The 16771-nt window shown below is 46.2% G+C and overlaps 1 protein-coding gene across 1 annotated transcript in view; it reads right to left on the reverse strand.

Moving 5' to 3' along the window:
- The window catches only part of TRPM8 (transient receptor potential cation channel subfamily M member 8), a 90556-nt gene that overhangs the window by 9246 nt on the left and 64539 nt on the right, over positions 1–16771 (reverse strand). The window contains exon 21 of the mRNA XM_027117662.1: positions 8351–8541. Coding sequence (XP_026973463.1) covers positions 8351–8541 — 191 coding nt within the window. The remainder of the gene's footprint in view (positions 1–8350; positions 8542–16771) is intronic.

The raw sequence follows: 16771 nt of genomic DNA on the forward strand, positions 1-16771 counted from the left end.
AAAAAAAAAAAAAAAAAAAAAAATACTACTCTGATTATTCAGGTGGATAATTACTGATGGATTGTCTATTCTCAACCTAACACGGGGGTAGAAAGTTTGGAGGAGAGGAAAATCATCCCTGGACCTCATTCCTACCCTCTTGAAATAGGCAGTCTGGGTGTAGACCTCAAGGCTAATTCTGATGTTTAGTTTTTTCCTCTCACCTAAGCCAGGTGTGCTGCAAAATTAGCCTGGGGAATGTTCCAGCAAGATTTTTAGTTCAATTTTTTTTTTTTTTTTTTTTACAGTGTCTTAACCTTTCAGATGGCAAGCAAACAAAGGAACAAATCAACCTGTCACCTGTGTTTCAGGTACTAGTGCAATGGACAGCAATCCTCCACGTGAATTCACGGGGAAAGAAAAGCACATACGTTCACGCAAGTGTCCACTTGGAATATATGTATCTCGTGTTTACTTTTCAATGTGTTCATCTACATGTTAGAGTTTAGGAACTGTTTTAAGATCTTCCTAGATATAAAAAGAATTAATTGGGAGTCAAAGACATACAGAAGTGGCAGGATTGAAGCAACTCCTATATAGCAAATAAAGATTTATTTTTAAACGGTGGTTATTCACTTTAGAAAATAATTCCTAACGGAATTTCTTTCAAGTGGATTTTTCCTAGCAAAGTCATCTCCAGTGTCTTTTCCTCAAACGAAATGTATGTAGAAGCCCGATAGGAGTACTTAATAATCAATGGAGAGGATAGGTTCTCCTGAATTCAGGTGGCTAAAGAGTAAGAAGGACCAATGACCAAATGTCCAGCCTCTCTCACCGTCAAGGAAATGCTGATTGAAACGATGACGTAGCATTGTCACAACCAAACTGGAAAATTAGCAGAGGCTAAAATAATGGCTGTACTCTCTGTTGGAGATGTAAACAAACAGGTTTCCCACATAATGGGAAAATCTGTAAATTGTTACAGCCTCAGGGAATGAGGGATGGGAAGGGGGGCAGACATATCAAAAGTACATACACTGTATCTAGAAATTTCTCTTCTAGAAAGAACTCAAAGGAAAATATCACTGATATGCTCAAAAATGAATACATAAAACTGTTTCTCATAGTGTTATATAGTAACAAAAGAGGAGAAACAATCCACGTGTTTAACAAGGGGTTGGTTAAATTGGGTATGGTATACCCATAGGCTGGAATATTCCACAGTTAAAAATTGTTATAAAGACGTATATTTATGGCTATGGGAGAGGTTCTCTGGGAGATTATTAGTCAAATGAACAAATTAGATTTTGAATGTGTACGCACAGAGCAATCTAATTATCATACACCCACACAAGAATAATAGAATGAATACCGATACGTTATCAATATCTATCTCTGGATGGTGGGTTATATCTGCTCTTTGCTCTTTCTTAACTGTGCTTTTCTGTGTTTTTTGAACATTTTATAAATGAGCTTGGATTACTTCTTCAATCATGAAAAACAGCAAATTTTATAAAAATGCAATGACTGGGTAGCATATTTTTTACCATTACTTGAAGATGTCACCAAGAAAGTACCAAAAATGGAAGTTTGGATTCTACCTTTTCTGAAAGTTATTTGAAAAATCTTGCATTTTCCTCTAAAGAAGAGCAATTTTAAGCTTAAACCCCATGATTGTCCTATCACTGGCGGCAAATGCAAAGTAAAGGTAGGAAATGAATTACCATGAGGAGATTCGACAACCACAGGATGCTGTGGTTCCGGAATTAGGCATCCCTAAGGAGAAACAAATGAGCAGGCGGTGACCAGGTCCCCCCAGAAGTCTAAAGGATCCTGTCCTGTGGTCTCCCGTTCTCCCTATTTCTCTATTCCTTCCTGAGACTAAGAACTGTTAGAAGAGAACATCCATGGCTCACTGTCTGTTTCTCCGATTGTTGTGAGAGCATCACTTTCCCAGGGGCCTACCAGGGACACAGGTGCAGATTTAACACAGCTCATTTCTGACCTGTTTGCTTTCTCTAGTTGAAGCTCTTGTCCACTTGCTGGCCAGGTTGGGGGATTTGTTTTCATTTTTATGTTCTTTCTTGTACTTAACTGTTAAATAAGTTTGGGGGGAATGTAATGCATTTCGTTCTGCCTTCTCAACCCATCCTGAATCTGGAGGACTGATTCGTCCTTACCTATAACACCGAGTTTCCTGGTTCCATTGATCCTGGGCTGAACACAATGTAACTTTGGAGAGTGGACCTTCATCCCATACGGCCCCTCTACCTACCCACCCCCAACTGGAATCCCACTAGTGATAGGGAATTCACTACCTCACAGGGTATCACGTCATTTCCAGACAGCACTAATGGTTAGACATTGCTTTGCCTTTATATTGCGTCAAATCTTCCTCCCCACAACTTTTATCCATCATTTGTTTTTGTTCTCTGGAACGATTCAGGAAGAAGTATGAAACTTTTTGCCGGAGCCTCTAGTCAGCAATACGTTTCCTAAATTTACTTTGCACTTGTCTCCAAATCTGTGGCATGGATTGGTCCCCTGAGCTCTCCCTCAGGTTCTGCAGACACTCATCCATGACATGGCTTCAAACGGACTCAAAGATAGTTCTGAGACACTTCATTACGCACCTCTGATCTTTGGGTGTGGTCTTTGAGTACCAATTCCAGGTCTCAACTTTCAGTTCCCATCCCAGATATAAAGACTTTTCATTCTTTTCGTTAGAAATGACTCACTTTGTCCTCCATGGCAAAATGATGAGGGGAAAGACAGCAACTTATCCAAATTGTCAAAACACCTTTCTTCATTAGGAAAGGCATTTACATATGTGTGATAGCTAATGACATTCCCCAAACTGCCATTTAACGTCTTGAAATAATGCTGTTAAAAGAGTTGACGATGAGGATTCTTTAAACTGTGACACGAGATGGGGGTCGTTGGTACATTTACATTCTGAAAGCCAGACTTTAGGAGATCATGGCCCCAGGGATAACACAGAAGTAAGTTATGACTAATATTTAAGGTCATGTTCCTGAGTATCTCTCCTCCATTTTTCTGTGTAGTTAAGGAATCCCACAAAAAATGATGGTTCTTGGCAAGTTCCACCAATTATCATGTCTAGGTTAGTAAAGATCGTATTTTTTACTTTCTGAATCATCAAAATATTGGGGATACACTAAAGGGACAGGAATGATTGGCCCAATACAGAACGTGAATCCCATGATGGTAGTCATTGACCATTTCACCAGGTGCAATAAAGAAAAGACCAGAGGGCAACACGTAAACGCACAGCCAGCAGCCCCAGGGAGACACAGCACAGTAAACAGTAGGAATAAGACACAGACAAAGCAGACAAGCTCTAACGCATCCGGACAAAATTCAGTAAACTGGAGACAAGACCAGCCCAACGGTGTTCCTTTCATCGTTTGTACTGGATTCTCCCTTAGATTCTCCCTTCCCCAAATTGCCCCCAACACCCAGTTTTTTGCTATTTAACGGAGACTTTTCTTCTTACCCATAGTGATCCATTCGGGGGACACATCTCAAGATCCTGCCCCACTCTCCAAACCCTAAACTGACTGCTCTTCCCCGAGTCAGGAGAACGAACGTCAGGATCTGAGAAGCATCATTTTACACAGTGAGCTGAGGGTGTCTGCTGCTTGGCCCTGGGAGTTTCTTTGCTCACTTCCCTCTTGAGGGAAATCAGTTCAATCAGCAAGAGGGTGTTTCACGATTTATGTGACCATTTCTTGCACTATCGTGTCTTCTGTCTGCATTTTTTCCTTCCCCTGGGACTCAGGATGTACACTGTGACACAGCAGGCAGAGGACGGGAGGCAGGAGACTGTGTGGGGCTAGAATCTGGCTGTGGGACACAGACCAGGGTCTTTCATTAGTCTCCCTGTAACCCTTGGCCCCCTGGACCCCTCCCACCTGTCCTCTGACCTCTGTAACTTTTCTCTCTGACCGCTCCTCACTCTCTGGGCCCCTCCCAGCATCTATGCCTTTGCCTGGTTAATTCCAACTCATCCTCTTAGGTCTCAGTTTCAATATCCCCTTCCTCCAGGAAGTCTCCCCTGACTCACTCTAGTCTGGGGTGTAAATGTCCACAATGTGGCTATCATGGCACCCTGCACATTCTCTAAATTCATGCTTCCTACACTTCTCTATTAAGGCTTTCTCGTTTTCTTTCTTCTCCTGAGATTATGAGCCCTGTTTGAGGGCAAGGTTAGCCGCTAGCACCATTTCCACAGTGCCTGGCTGCCGCCTGGTGGGCTCCTGATGCATATTTGTTGAATTAATGATCCCCAGGCCCCTTTCACAGAACTGAGAGTAGATGTGTGTAAAGAAATGAACGCCTCCTGTAATACTTTTACAGTTATTTCTCGTTCGTGTGCACAGGTAGGGAAGGCTCCTCTTCACGCTTTGCTTGTCTTTCCCATGCACCGTATCCATCCATCCCTGCACTCCCTCCGTTTTTAAACCCAGATCTGCAGAAAATGTGGGGTGGGTTTTACAAAAATCTTCCAAAGACAACGGTGGCAGGAAATGAGGTTGGTAGGCTCTTGCTTTTGGAATTTATAAGAACTCAGTGATTTTCCTTTTTTATCACTCTATTTAGACATTTCATGAGAATGTTTTCATTGGTTCTTGGTGGTTGTCTAGAATCTAAGTGATCAGACTAACTGGATAGTTCATAAACACTGAGGCACCCACTTCTATCCCCGTTGCTGGAGGTCATTTTCTGGAACCAAGCTGGTACTTTTCTAGGCCATCCGCATCTATCACAGATCCTGCTCAGAAAGGAAGTGCTCAGGAAAGGTTGTTTCAAGGAAGGAAAACACAGCAGATATTCCAATTGCTCATGAAACTATATCATTTTAGAAAGTGGCAAAGAAAAAGCAGCAAAGGACTGAGAGCGATCAAGAAGCTGTTTCTTAAAGGTCCACGCTCAGCTGTCTACGCTGTTGAGGCTCTGGAAAAGCACAGCAAATAGGGCTGTAGACGTACATAGGGTCAGCCTAGGTATCGAGAACTTCCCTATGGTGAATGCAGTTACAGCCATTATAGCTGAGAAATTTTTATTCTAAACTGTTCGAGGCATCAAAGATAATTCTGGACTGAGACATGTTTTCATTTCTAGTGTGTCAGATCGAGGTTTAACATGTCAGGTGAGTTAATGAGAGAGAAGCCCGCATGCACACCGCCCCCAGTGGCAAGGACTCAGCTCAGCTGTGATGCCTGGGTGGGGAGGGCGGGGAGAACCTTGCTTTCTCTCGATAGGCCAGCGTGGGAGCGGGACAGGGCGGGGGCGGGGGCGGGGGCTTGTGGGGGGAGGGCACTCTCCAGAGAGCAGCTCATCCAGCTTGTTCAGGGGATGCCTGGTGTGATAAACGGCAAAACAGGGCCACAGATTCTGCCCACCCCGTGTGTAGGCTGCTCTCCCTTGAGGTGGGTGGGCCTGTGACTTGCTTTGACCAATAGAACGTGGCAGAAGTGATGTCATCTGACTTTCTGAGCCCAGGGCCTCAGAGGCTACGCAGCTTCTGCTTTTTGTGGGAGTCTAGGCTCCAACTGTGGGAGCCTGAGCTGGAGGAGACTGAGGCTCCCTGATGACAGCCCAGCCAACCCCACACATGTGAGCACACATGGACACTGGGACCCGCCAGCCCATAGCCTACCTGCCAACAGCCAGACACCACAAGGGGCAGAGACCAGCCCAGGACTGACCCATGGAGTCAGGGGCAGATAAACAGTGGTAGTTTTAGGGAACCAGATTTCAAAGGGTTGTTTCACAATAAGACACAACAGATCTGCTTAGAGACTCAGATCTACTTGTTTTTCTCAAGAATGGGACTGGGTATGGAAATCCCGCAGGTACCAGGGCTGGGTCCAACCTGCGTCACTAACTCTGCCTCCCTAGTCAGCACACGGGGACACTGCTGGGTGACCAGCAGCCCCTGAACTGACAGGGTTCCTGAGATGCAGGACCTGTAGTTTTACAATAGGGATGGTCCCCGGCAAACTGAGACAAGTCAGTCACCCTAAGTGGACATACAGAATGCAGGAGGCTCAGGGCTAAGACAGGGACGTTCTGGGCAAACCGGGACAAGTCAGCCACCCTAGGCCCTCGGCACTTTTGCCATTGTGGGCCCCTTCCTGGATCAAGAAAATACGAAAAAGATATATGACTGGGTTGGTATAAGGACAAGTATATACCAATAGGTTTTCTGTCACCTAAGAGTTCTTTCTTTTTCTTCTGATTTTTAAAAGAAATGAAAAGAACTGTGTGGACCCCAAAGTGCCTGGGCCCCGTCGCTGTGCAGACGTCAGTCCTATGGCTGCACGCCTATCCACCCACCGGGAGATGGAGTCCCCAGCTTAAGTCTGAGGCTAGAAGACAAAGTGTACAAGCCAGTGGTGCCCTTTCCATCTTTTCCTTTGCATCCAGACATCCAGATGAATGAAAATAGGCCTCTCCCTCCCTTGTGCTGAATTTGGTTGAAACAAGTTTGTGGGTGAGGGAGATGTGTGCAGCTCAGTGGCTCCAGGAAGGGGCGTTAAGTACACCTCGGGTCGTGGGGAAGAGAGCCAGATGTGCGCTCCCTGCAGCCAAAACGATGGGGACCCAGGTGTGACTGAGGGTCAGGGGTCAGAGATTCCGGCTCCCACGGCAGGGGCAAGGAGAGGGGCTAGGTGGGGATCCGTCTGCCCGGAGTTTGTCGGGGCTGAGGAGCTGGGTGACCACGTGAGAGGGAGAACAAACTCCACAGTCCCCAGCAGGGAGAGTCTGTGCAGAGTGCACCCCTGGAAACCAGAGGCTCCTGTGGGGCAGCGGCCCCCAGAGAGAGCATCGCCAAGTCCCGGGAGCTGTGGTTGGTGCGAGGGGGCAGGCAGGGCATGGCTGAAGGACCCGCCAAGCGCCCACACAGCAGAGGGTCAGTTTTAAGCTCGCACCAGGCCAGGAAGCACAGAGCCAGCCCAGGGCAGCGCCACCGTTGCTAAACAGCATTTCTGCTCTTTCCCCTCCCTTCTCCCTGTGCTCCAACCCGGAGAAGGTCAGGAACAGCAGCTGGTGAGCGAGTGGGAGGGAAGCGAATAAGAAAGAGAGAAAAGCCAGCAGCCCATCCTTCCCGACAACTCCACCGGCTGAGAGCGGCCTCAGGGTAAGAGGAGTCTCCCCTCTGAATGACGATGAATGGGCTGCTTAATCTATTGGACTGCAGGTCCTAATTTCTAAATTGAGACTGTTTTACCAAGTAAAGTCATCATAAGCTTTTCTAGTTCTCTAAGAACGACCAGGAAAGTCATGACCCCTGCTGGAATCAAAGCTAAGATCTCGCCCTGTCACAGCTCACCCTTCCCCCTCCCCATATCCTCAAGTCCGTTCTCCAGTAGGTCTGTGTCTTTATTCCTGTCTTACCCCTAGGTTCTTCATGACATTTTTTTTTTCTTAAATTCCATATATATGTGTTAGCATACGGTATTTGTCTTTCTCTTTCTGACTTACTTCACGCTGTGACAGGGTGAGAGAGTGGCATGGACATATATACACTACCAAACGTAAGGTAGATAGCTAGTGGGAAGCAGCCGCATGGCACAGGGATATCGGCTTGGTGCTTTGTGACCGCCTGGAGGGGTGGGATAGGGAGGGTGGGAGGGAGGGAGACGCAAGAGGGAAGAGATATGGGAACATATGTATATGTATAACTGATTCACTTTGTTATAAAGCAGAAACTAACACACCATTGTAAAGCAATTATACCCCAATAAAGATGTTAAAATAAAAAAAAAAAGCTAAGATCTCCCAGAGAATAAATGTCACACAAGCAACAGAGAGCTTTTGACGCACCCCATGAATCCTGCTCGCTGAACATCCTATTTACATCATTATCATGTACATCCACAAGTGAGCCCCCTGGAATAAGGCTGTCCCGGCAGATCTAGAAGGCCTTCTTAATCTACTCTTTCAATGCATATATATGTATCACTGAATCACTTTGCTGTCTAGCAGTAATTAACACAACATTGTAAATCAACCATACTTCAATAAAAAAATAAAATAAAACAGCTATGATGACACTACCATTAAAAAAAGAAAAGAAAAAAAACCTGTGGGCATGGACAACTGCTCTAAGTATTGTAAAGTCTACTAAAATATTAATATTGTGCTCTGTAAATTCAAAAAACAAAACTACTCTTTCTCTCGAGTAAGTCACTGGGGGGCTCGATGCCTGAACTTTACAGACAGACACCTGTGAGCGCTGAAATAACTGTGACTAACCCTTCCTGTTGAGATGTGGACCCGACACGCTCCCCCAGAATGAATCCCTGCCTTTAAGCCCCAGCACAACGGATGAGCCACTCACAGCAGGCGGAAGACTCTGCGCTCCTCTCTTTGCAGCAGCAACGGAAGCATTTCTTGACCACCATGTAGAAGTAGGCGAAGACCACGAACGGGAAGGGAACGTTGAGACGGTTGCAGTATTCCTGCACCAGGAAGTACCTCTGGAACTTCCAGACCTGGTCGTTGTTCTCCTGGACGGTGCCCACGGTGTAGCTGGTGGGGGGAGGGGGGGGGAGAGAAGGTCAAGCCTCAGCTTTCCATAGGCCTGGCCATTTCATTGCCAAATATGGTGATATTGGTACCAAGCTCTCACTGCCATAGGAGAGAAGAATCTATGATGGTATCGGGGCCTGAGCAACTCAGGCACCCTTCCGTTCATGCTGGGCCAAAACTGGGTCTGGCTTTTGTTATTTTGTTTTTTTTTTTTTTAATCACAAAAGACTGTTCAATGAACTTTAAAATGATTCCTGCCTGCGAGGGGGCAGGCAGGGCATGGCTGAAGGACCCGCCAAGCGCCCACACAGTAGAGGCGTGTTTCAAGACCTTTCAAGGGTTCCCTTTTTCCATTAGTCCGGTATTGTGTTCGATACCCAGAGGCCCAACGTGGCGCCTCTCGGAGGAGTAAGTTGCCAACGTCACTGTGGGAGCTTAATTATAAACAACCTGGGAGAGCAGTTCGTTAATATTTATCAGGGACCTTAAAAATATTTATCCATTTGACCCACTGATTTTCCTTCTTGGAAATCTAACCTAAGAATAAGGAGATACTGAGAAAAGAAAATATAGAAATGGATATCACACATGGGTGTCTGCCACAGCATTGAGTAATAGCCGCTCCCACTTTCCACCCAGCAGCATTGAACAACCAAAATGTTCAACACTAAGAAAATATATCACAAGTTATGGCCAATCAATGTGATTACACGATGCAGCTGCCGTTAAAAAATACGTTTATGACTAACTTTTATATTTTGGGCAAATGCTTACATGTGAGTGAAAATAGTGAGGCTCAAACTTGTACTCACAACACAATCTCACTACGTAAACCACAGTTCACAGGGAGAAACGGATCCCATAACAAAGAACTAGGAAAATGTCTATTTATCCGGAAAACGTCTGACTATTCCACTAACTTACCTGTTACACATTAAACCAAGATTGTTGAGTAGCTAACACTTGTTACATACCAGACACTGTTCTAAGCAGTCTACTTGTATTAGCTGATTTAGTCTGCAAACAGCTCTCTGTAGAACGTTAAGTGCTATTATCATCTGTGATTAACAGATCAAGAAACTGAGGCACAACAGGGGTAGGTAAATTGTCTGGGTCCCCCGACTGGCAGGTGATGAAGCCAAAATCTGGACCCCGAAATCCAGCCCAGTGCCCATGTGCTCTGTCAGTACACGATGCCACCTCACGACGTGGAGCGTGAATGTTTTGAGCCGTGCTCCATGTCAAAAGGATCGGGTTGGACTACTTAGTAAAAGATAACTGTGAAGCATTTTACCATTTGTTGAAGTTCAATCATCTGAGATACTTTTATCGTTAACACCAGATCACTCCTTCAAAAGCCAGAGAAGCAGCAACAAACCCCTTAAAATTGCCTAACAGCAAATCCTGGCTGCAGATAGATTAAATTCTCCAAATTCGGGGTAAACACATCAGAGGCCAGAACTTCAGAGGCCAAACCTTGCAGGCAGAGACATGGGATACATCCGTCGTGAGACCTCACGCTTACCCCTCAGTGCACGACAACCTGAGACTTAAATATCTTTAGCCAAGTGGGGATCATATACATGAGCAAAGCACTAGCCTACACAGATCACGGTTGTGGCTTTGCTTATAAGCTTGGTTCTGCTTATCTTGGCGTTTACTGATGAATCAGACCCCTCTGAGCTCTACACCAGGTCCTGGGGGCAGGGCAGGGCAGGCTTTCCCAGCAAGTGCCTCTTCAACTGGGTGTGCTCTTTAAAGCAAAGGGAGTTCATGTTTGTTGAGTACCTACTATACGTAAACTCCTTTACTAGGCATGTTTGTTGAGTACCTACTATACGTAAACTCCTTTACTAGGCATGTTTGTTGGGTATCTACTATACGTAAACTCCTTTACTAGGCATGTTTGTTGAGTATCTACTATACGTAAACTCCTTTACTAGGCATGTAAAACTGCTTCTTGACTGATTCAAGTGTCAACTCTATGTGGCAGATTTTCTGGCTGAAAAGCAGACAGGACTGTGATGCATGAGACTGCAGCAAACTGAAGCTGGCAGTGAGCCTGCTGCTTCTTCCAAATGTAGGTCAGGTTGCTCTAAGACGAATACCAAGCATCATTATCTGTCCTCGCCAGTCCCTGCTGATTCTGTGTCTGCAAAAGACACTGCGGGCTTCCGTCACTGCAATAAGAGAGGACGGCAGGCACGCCCAGGTTAACGAAGTCCAGGCAAAGAACGTGCCAGGAATCACGTTTTACTACATACTTTGGTCCAGAACAAGTATCACCATTCAAATGAGCCCCTAGGAGCATCTTAAAATCTTACGTATTTAGCCAAACGTGGATCCTACTGACTGCCCCCTAAAACTCAACAGACACCCAAACTGCATCCATTTTAATGCATCGAATGTTGTTTGCTGAGGTTTTATCCAGAAGGAGTTAATAGTTCCTGTTGAAGGGAGGAACACTCAGATGCTTAGAGCTGGGGAAGGTGTCTTCTCCCTCCCTTCCTTGGGAGCTTCGAGTGGAACTGTGGCCAAGAAGGGTCCTAGTGGGAAGAGATTTGCATTTTAGCTTAACTGGTTACTCAGAGGTAGTGAAAAACATCTGAAGTCTTCCAGGTCACCTAGAAAAGGAATTGGTAAACTGTGACCCAGGGGCCAAATCTAACACCCAACCTGTTCTGTAGGGCCCACGAGCAAAGAGGCAGGGATGGGTGCGGGGTCACCGAGCGCTGCTTCTTTCGGCACATCTGGCCAAAGCCAAGACCCTGGCTGGCCCCTGCAGAAAAAGCCACCAAGCCCTGGTCTGGAATGCACTTAGGCCAGTGCCCACAACAGGGGTTGGTGTTTGTATCATTCTTTTTTTTTTTGTTTTTTTTTTCTTTCTTTCTTTTTTTTTTTTTTTTTTTTTGCAGTACTCTCCCATTGCGGAGCACAGGCTCCGGACGTGCAGGCTCAGCGGCCATGGCTCACGGGCCCAGCCGCTCCGTGGCATGTGGGATCCTCCTGGACCGGGGCACGAACCCACGTCCCCTGCATCGGCAGGCGGACTCTCAATCATTGCTCCACCAGGGAAGCCCTGTATCATTCTTCCTTTTGAAGAACTCCGCCTCCCCTCACTGCCCCATGTGCTCCTCTGGACAACCCAGCAGGCTCCGAGGCGCCTCCTGCTGGACCCTCTGCTTCCTCTGCACCTCAGGGTCCACGTGCATCCAGGGGGCAGCGCTCCTTTCCTGGGCAAACGGTAAAAGCCCTTATTTGCATCCCAGGGGGCGTGTGGGTGAACTGATTGATTACTGGACATTAATACCCAAAAGCCACTTTGCACAAATAACACATTTCCGGGGCTGGCCATGCTGAGGTTTCTTTACTTACGTCCACCTGCCCCACAGAGCAGCAGGAATGAGCAAAATGTGACCTGGAGGCGAAATCCAACCCCAAACCTTCCAAATTGTTCTTTTTCTCTAGAGTCAGGTCCAGACTCGGCCAACAGGACATGAGGGTTCCCCAGGGAAGGCTTCCAACTGCTCTGCTCAAATAATTTTAATGCTTTTGAGACATGGTTTTCCATTTCTATAGCAGACAGGCTGAGCTCTGGGGCCACGACATCCCCACCCCGCTCAGCCAACCCATATGTCCAGAGCAGCACACGGGCCAACTCTCGTGTTCAGGCTCTCGCCCACCCAGCTCTGATGGCTCTCACTGTCCCTGCCAGCCACTGGCCGTCTAGTGTCTTCCCTGAGAGGAATTCTGCAAGGTCCCCTTTGACTTGACATCTCCCGTGATATCTAGTGCCCTCAGCTGCCCAGCTGGTGGGAGCTCTGTCCCCTAAGAGCAGCTGAGCACCTCAGATAAGCACGAGAGGAAGAGGAAGCAGGAGAGACAAACTCTCAGACACCCACTGACGGTGAAAATGTTACCAAGAGATAAATGTTTAGGATTCACATAGCCTTGTACGTGGATGAAATTCGGCAGTACGTTCAAAGAGTATCTGCCTGACCAAAGAACACATGGATGACTCCATATTAAGGGCATTTACATAATTCATCATTTTCATAATACATCACAGATCAAAAAGACAAATACCATTTAAGCTGTTTCTAGAAAGTCTCCTGGCAACATGCAGCATCCACGTCTGATTAGAAGAAATAAAGAAGAAGAAAAAGGAAGGAGCTTAATAAATAAGAAACAGGAGGAAACTTCCATGATATGATAAAAGGAAAAGAGAGGGGGGAAAAAAAAAAGAATTCAGTAAGGAGACGTGTTCCAAAATAAGTAAGCAATACTTCATAGCCTTCCTGCATATCAAAAAGTAGTTATTGAAAAAACATAATAGAAAAAATATCTCACTCACAACCACAAATAGCTAGAAAAAAAATGGAACAAAAAATCGGCCATATCCACGTGAATACAGCCATAAAAGTTTACTGGGAAACTATACGTATTTGAATAAATGGAGAATCACGCCATTTTTTCTGGCATGTTTTAAAGACGTCAGCTTCCCCTAAATGGCTCTACAAAGTTAACATCATCACAATAAAATTCATTAAAGAAATTTTTTGGAAGAGGGAAGAAAAGAGGATTGCAGAAGATGAGCCTTAGGCTCTCCACATGATTAAATATATAAGAAAAGCCGGGGAAGTTCTGAGTAAGAATAGTGAAGGGCACTCATACAACAGATGTTAAAATGATTTTGAAAAATCAGTAATTAAAGCCATTTGGTAGTAAAAACCAAAATAGAAAGACTGATGAACAGAACAGAATGAAAAGTCTGCAAAAAATTCACAAAGGAAAAGTAGATGTTAAAACAACGGCAGAATTTTAGAAGAAACTGAAATACGAGAAACTTGCCAGCTAGAATGCAATCAGGGAAACCCCTCTTCCAAGCTTTCCACAGATTTCATACATTTTTCCATCTGCCATTCCTTCCTAGACACTGCAGCAGTATCCAGTGAACCTTGATGACCCTGACTTTTTGCACCCACTCAGTGCCCCAGCGGGCGCGTTAAAACGTTCCGCACGTCCTGGCTCCCCTCGCGCTCTGCAGCACCAAAAAAACATCGACGCTAACACTAAGAGACAGCCAGCGATTCCACTGCACTGGTTTTGAAATGCTAACTGTTGAGCATGTTTCTGTCAAAGTAACACAACTAAGATTGTGCCGTTGCCTGTGTGAAGACCCATGAAATCTCCCTTCACCTGCAGGGAAAAGTCCACATTCCTTAACACGGCATAAGGAACACTCCATAACCCAGCCCCTGCCGACCTTCCCCCATCCGCAGTCTCTAGTTCTCCCCAGAACAGCTTTATCTCCTCTGCTTCTCTCCCTCTCCAAACAATGCTCACAGGGTCCTCTGAGCAAATGTCTCCTCCATTCGCTGCTGCCCACCCCCAAGATCTGTCACAATTAATAACCCCGACTCTGCACCAGAGTCCTTTGTGAATGGGTTTCTCGTGCCGCTCGTATCGTACTGTATCTTTTCACATCATCTTATGTTACTGTCTATGTGCCCATCCCCCGCTCAGAGAGCAGAGCCTTTAACCTCTCTCTGCCTCCAACTCCTCATTTATGAATGATTATAAAGCCACACCTACACAAAAACGATGACTAATTAAATGAGGCTGCACATGTGAAGCACCTGGATGTGCCTAGCACAGAAAAGTATCGATATTAGCTATTGTTATTGTTACAATTATCTGCTCTCTTTTTCTTCTTTTCATCCCATTTCAGTAGCCTGCCTGGGACTGGTGAAGTCACCGGAACGTTTAATCTGTACCAGGAGATATTTTCTTTTGTCTACTTTTCTACATATTCATAATGAACATACATTATTCCTAAGATTAAAAAAATATTTTATTCTTAGAAATTATCTTAGACGGGGCATATCTGATGAGTCCTTTCCAGCAGAAATGCCGTGGGTGAATTTATCTTCAGGACACGGTGCCTGAAAGCATTAACAGCTCCGTGTTAAGACGACCCCGAGTCATCTACTGACCTCAAGATCACTTCGTGCCTCTGATAAGCCGCATAGGGCCTGTGATCGATAATTTTAATGTGGAATCATCGCAGATGTTTACACCCATTTATTTTCCCTGCTGAATAACATCTAGAGAGCATTCCAATATTGCTTTAAAATTCCCAAGTGTACATTTATGCTACAGTTCAAAAGGTTGCCACTGTGCGCGGTTAAGCTCTCACATGAATATTCTGATGCGGTACCAGACGGGGGTCACAGCCCGGAGCTATCGGCTTGGGGTGAACCCGGAATATCCATCACAACCATCAGAAACAGTGTCCTGATGAGTCAGCTCAAGGATGGCAAGGGGGCTACTCTAGCTGCTCAGACCGGTATTAACAGATAAAGGGCCTCTGCCTTAGCCCAAGATGAATCTAAGGATCCCCCAAGGGAAGGGGAGCTCCCCAGCGGTCACACTTACACACCGAATGAGGCAACAGCGGGGTGTGGCCCAACGGCTCGGGCCTCGCAGGGAAGAGACTCAAGTCCAAGCCTCGAGTGCACACAGGCAAGACGGACGGCAGTGCGGCCAGGGCCACAGACGCTGAGCTGCTCGACTTCCACTTCCTCAACCTGAAAATCGCAGGCCTGACTCCTTTCCCTCTCAGCTCCAAATTCTATCATTTTATGACTGTCATGGGGATAATGAATTACAAACTGGCCTGGTCCTTAAGAATGGCTTTGGTGAACAGCTCACAGCACACAGACTCGGGAGAGCTCTAAGCACTCTGCTTCCTGAGATCTACTGAATTCGTGTAGCTCAAAGGCCATCGCGTTGGGAGCTGTCGGCCCTTCTGTTTAATTTTTGTAGATATTATATTAATGGTCAGTTTTTACAGGGACTACCCAATGTTCGATGTACAGGTTGACAGGATCGGTTATCACTATAAAATAGGACCCCAAATCATCTCATTCCCTCCCCACTCTTGCTTCGAGTTTGGGAATCGGTCCTCCCTTCTCTGCCCTCACGTGGATACACAACCACCCGTCTCTGCCACTTCTCTCTGCAAGCTCAGACTCGGGGACCTCTGGCAGCCTCTGACATGGTCCAGCTTCCCGTAAGCAGTATAGGCGTCTGGATTCCTGAGTCCTTCCCAGGCCCCACTTTAGGGGCGGTGATGGAGTTGGGGGTGGGGTGGGGTGCATATTCCCTCTTTAAGGCTGAGTGGGACACAGGGCCACATGATCTCCATGGCCCAGGCACCTGGCACAGAACCGATGTTATACATCTATGTGATGAACCCCTCACTGGTCTGACATTCACCATTGACACTACTTGGTGAATAACAGACCAGGAAGCTATTCCCCTAACTAAAACTGAAAAATGAACTAAAAGCAGAAAGAATCCTGTTCTTTTCATTCATGGAAAGGGCCAGGTGCTGAGACGGACACAATCTCCACTCTCCAGAGCTTACGGTCTGGAAGAAGAGGAAGCTACCACTGTGAAGGGGGCCCACGGGGTCTCTATGCACAGTGGGGAGGGCACGAGGACCACTCGGGCGAAGGATGCTGCTGGACTCCTTGGAGGGCAAGAGGAACGGGGAGGAGACGGTCAAGGTAGAGCGGGTAATGCCGGCAGAGGGGTGACATTTGCAAAAGTGTCAGGCACGGCAGATCACCCTGTTTAGGGATGGACAGGTGGGATGCCTGTCAGGGACAGGTAGCAGGGGTGAAGCCTGAAGGTGTTTTCAAAGCCCAGGTCGATGGCCTTGGAGGAAGCTGAGGAGGCTGAAATTTACCTTGAACACTATGGGGAAATACTGAAATCCTTCCAGAATTTTAAGCAGAGAAGTGACATTTTAGAAACACCACCATGGCCACGGTGTAGAAGCTGGTATAGAGGAGGACGTCGCTGTACACCTGAAGACCAGATGACCACTCATGGCTCAGCCCCTTGGATGCGTGATGTCCCCAAAGGCACATGTCCCCCCACCCAGCCTCACTCAACGGGAGGCCACTGACCGACAAAGAAAGATGACCCTCGTCTACAATCCTGGTGCCCCTCAGGACTCTATACGTCAGCTATCTTCTGATTCTTTTTTTCTAAATTATGGAAGTAATATATGATCATTGTGTTGAGTGAAATATATACTTGCCTTTTAAAAATTTCTTGTTTTTTACTGTCCGAAAATAAGATTTTGCCATAAATATAAGGCTGCACTGAGCTTCTTATATTTAACAAAATGTCATCCTTCCAAGTCAATAAACATAAA

The sequence above is a fragment of the Aethalodelphis obliquidens genome, unplaced genomic scaffold (assembly GCF_003676395.1).
Source record: "Aethalodelphis obliquidens isolate GAN/ISIS:26980383/991018 unplaced genomic scaffold, ASM367639v1 scaffold2, whole genome shotgun sequence".
NCBI classification, from domain to species: domain Eukaryota; kingdom Metazoa; phylum Chordata; class Mammalia; order Artiodactyla; family Delphinidae; genus Aethalodelphis; species Aethalodelphis obliquidens.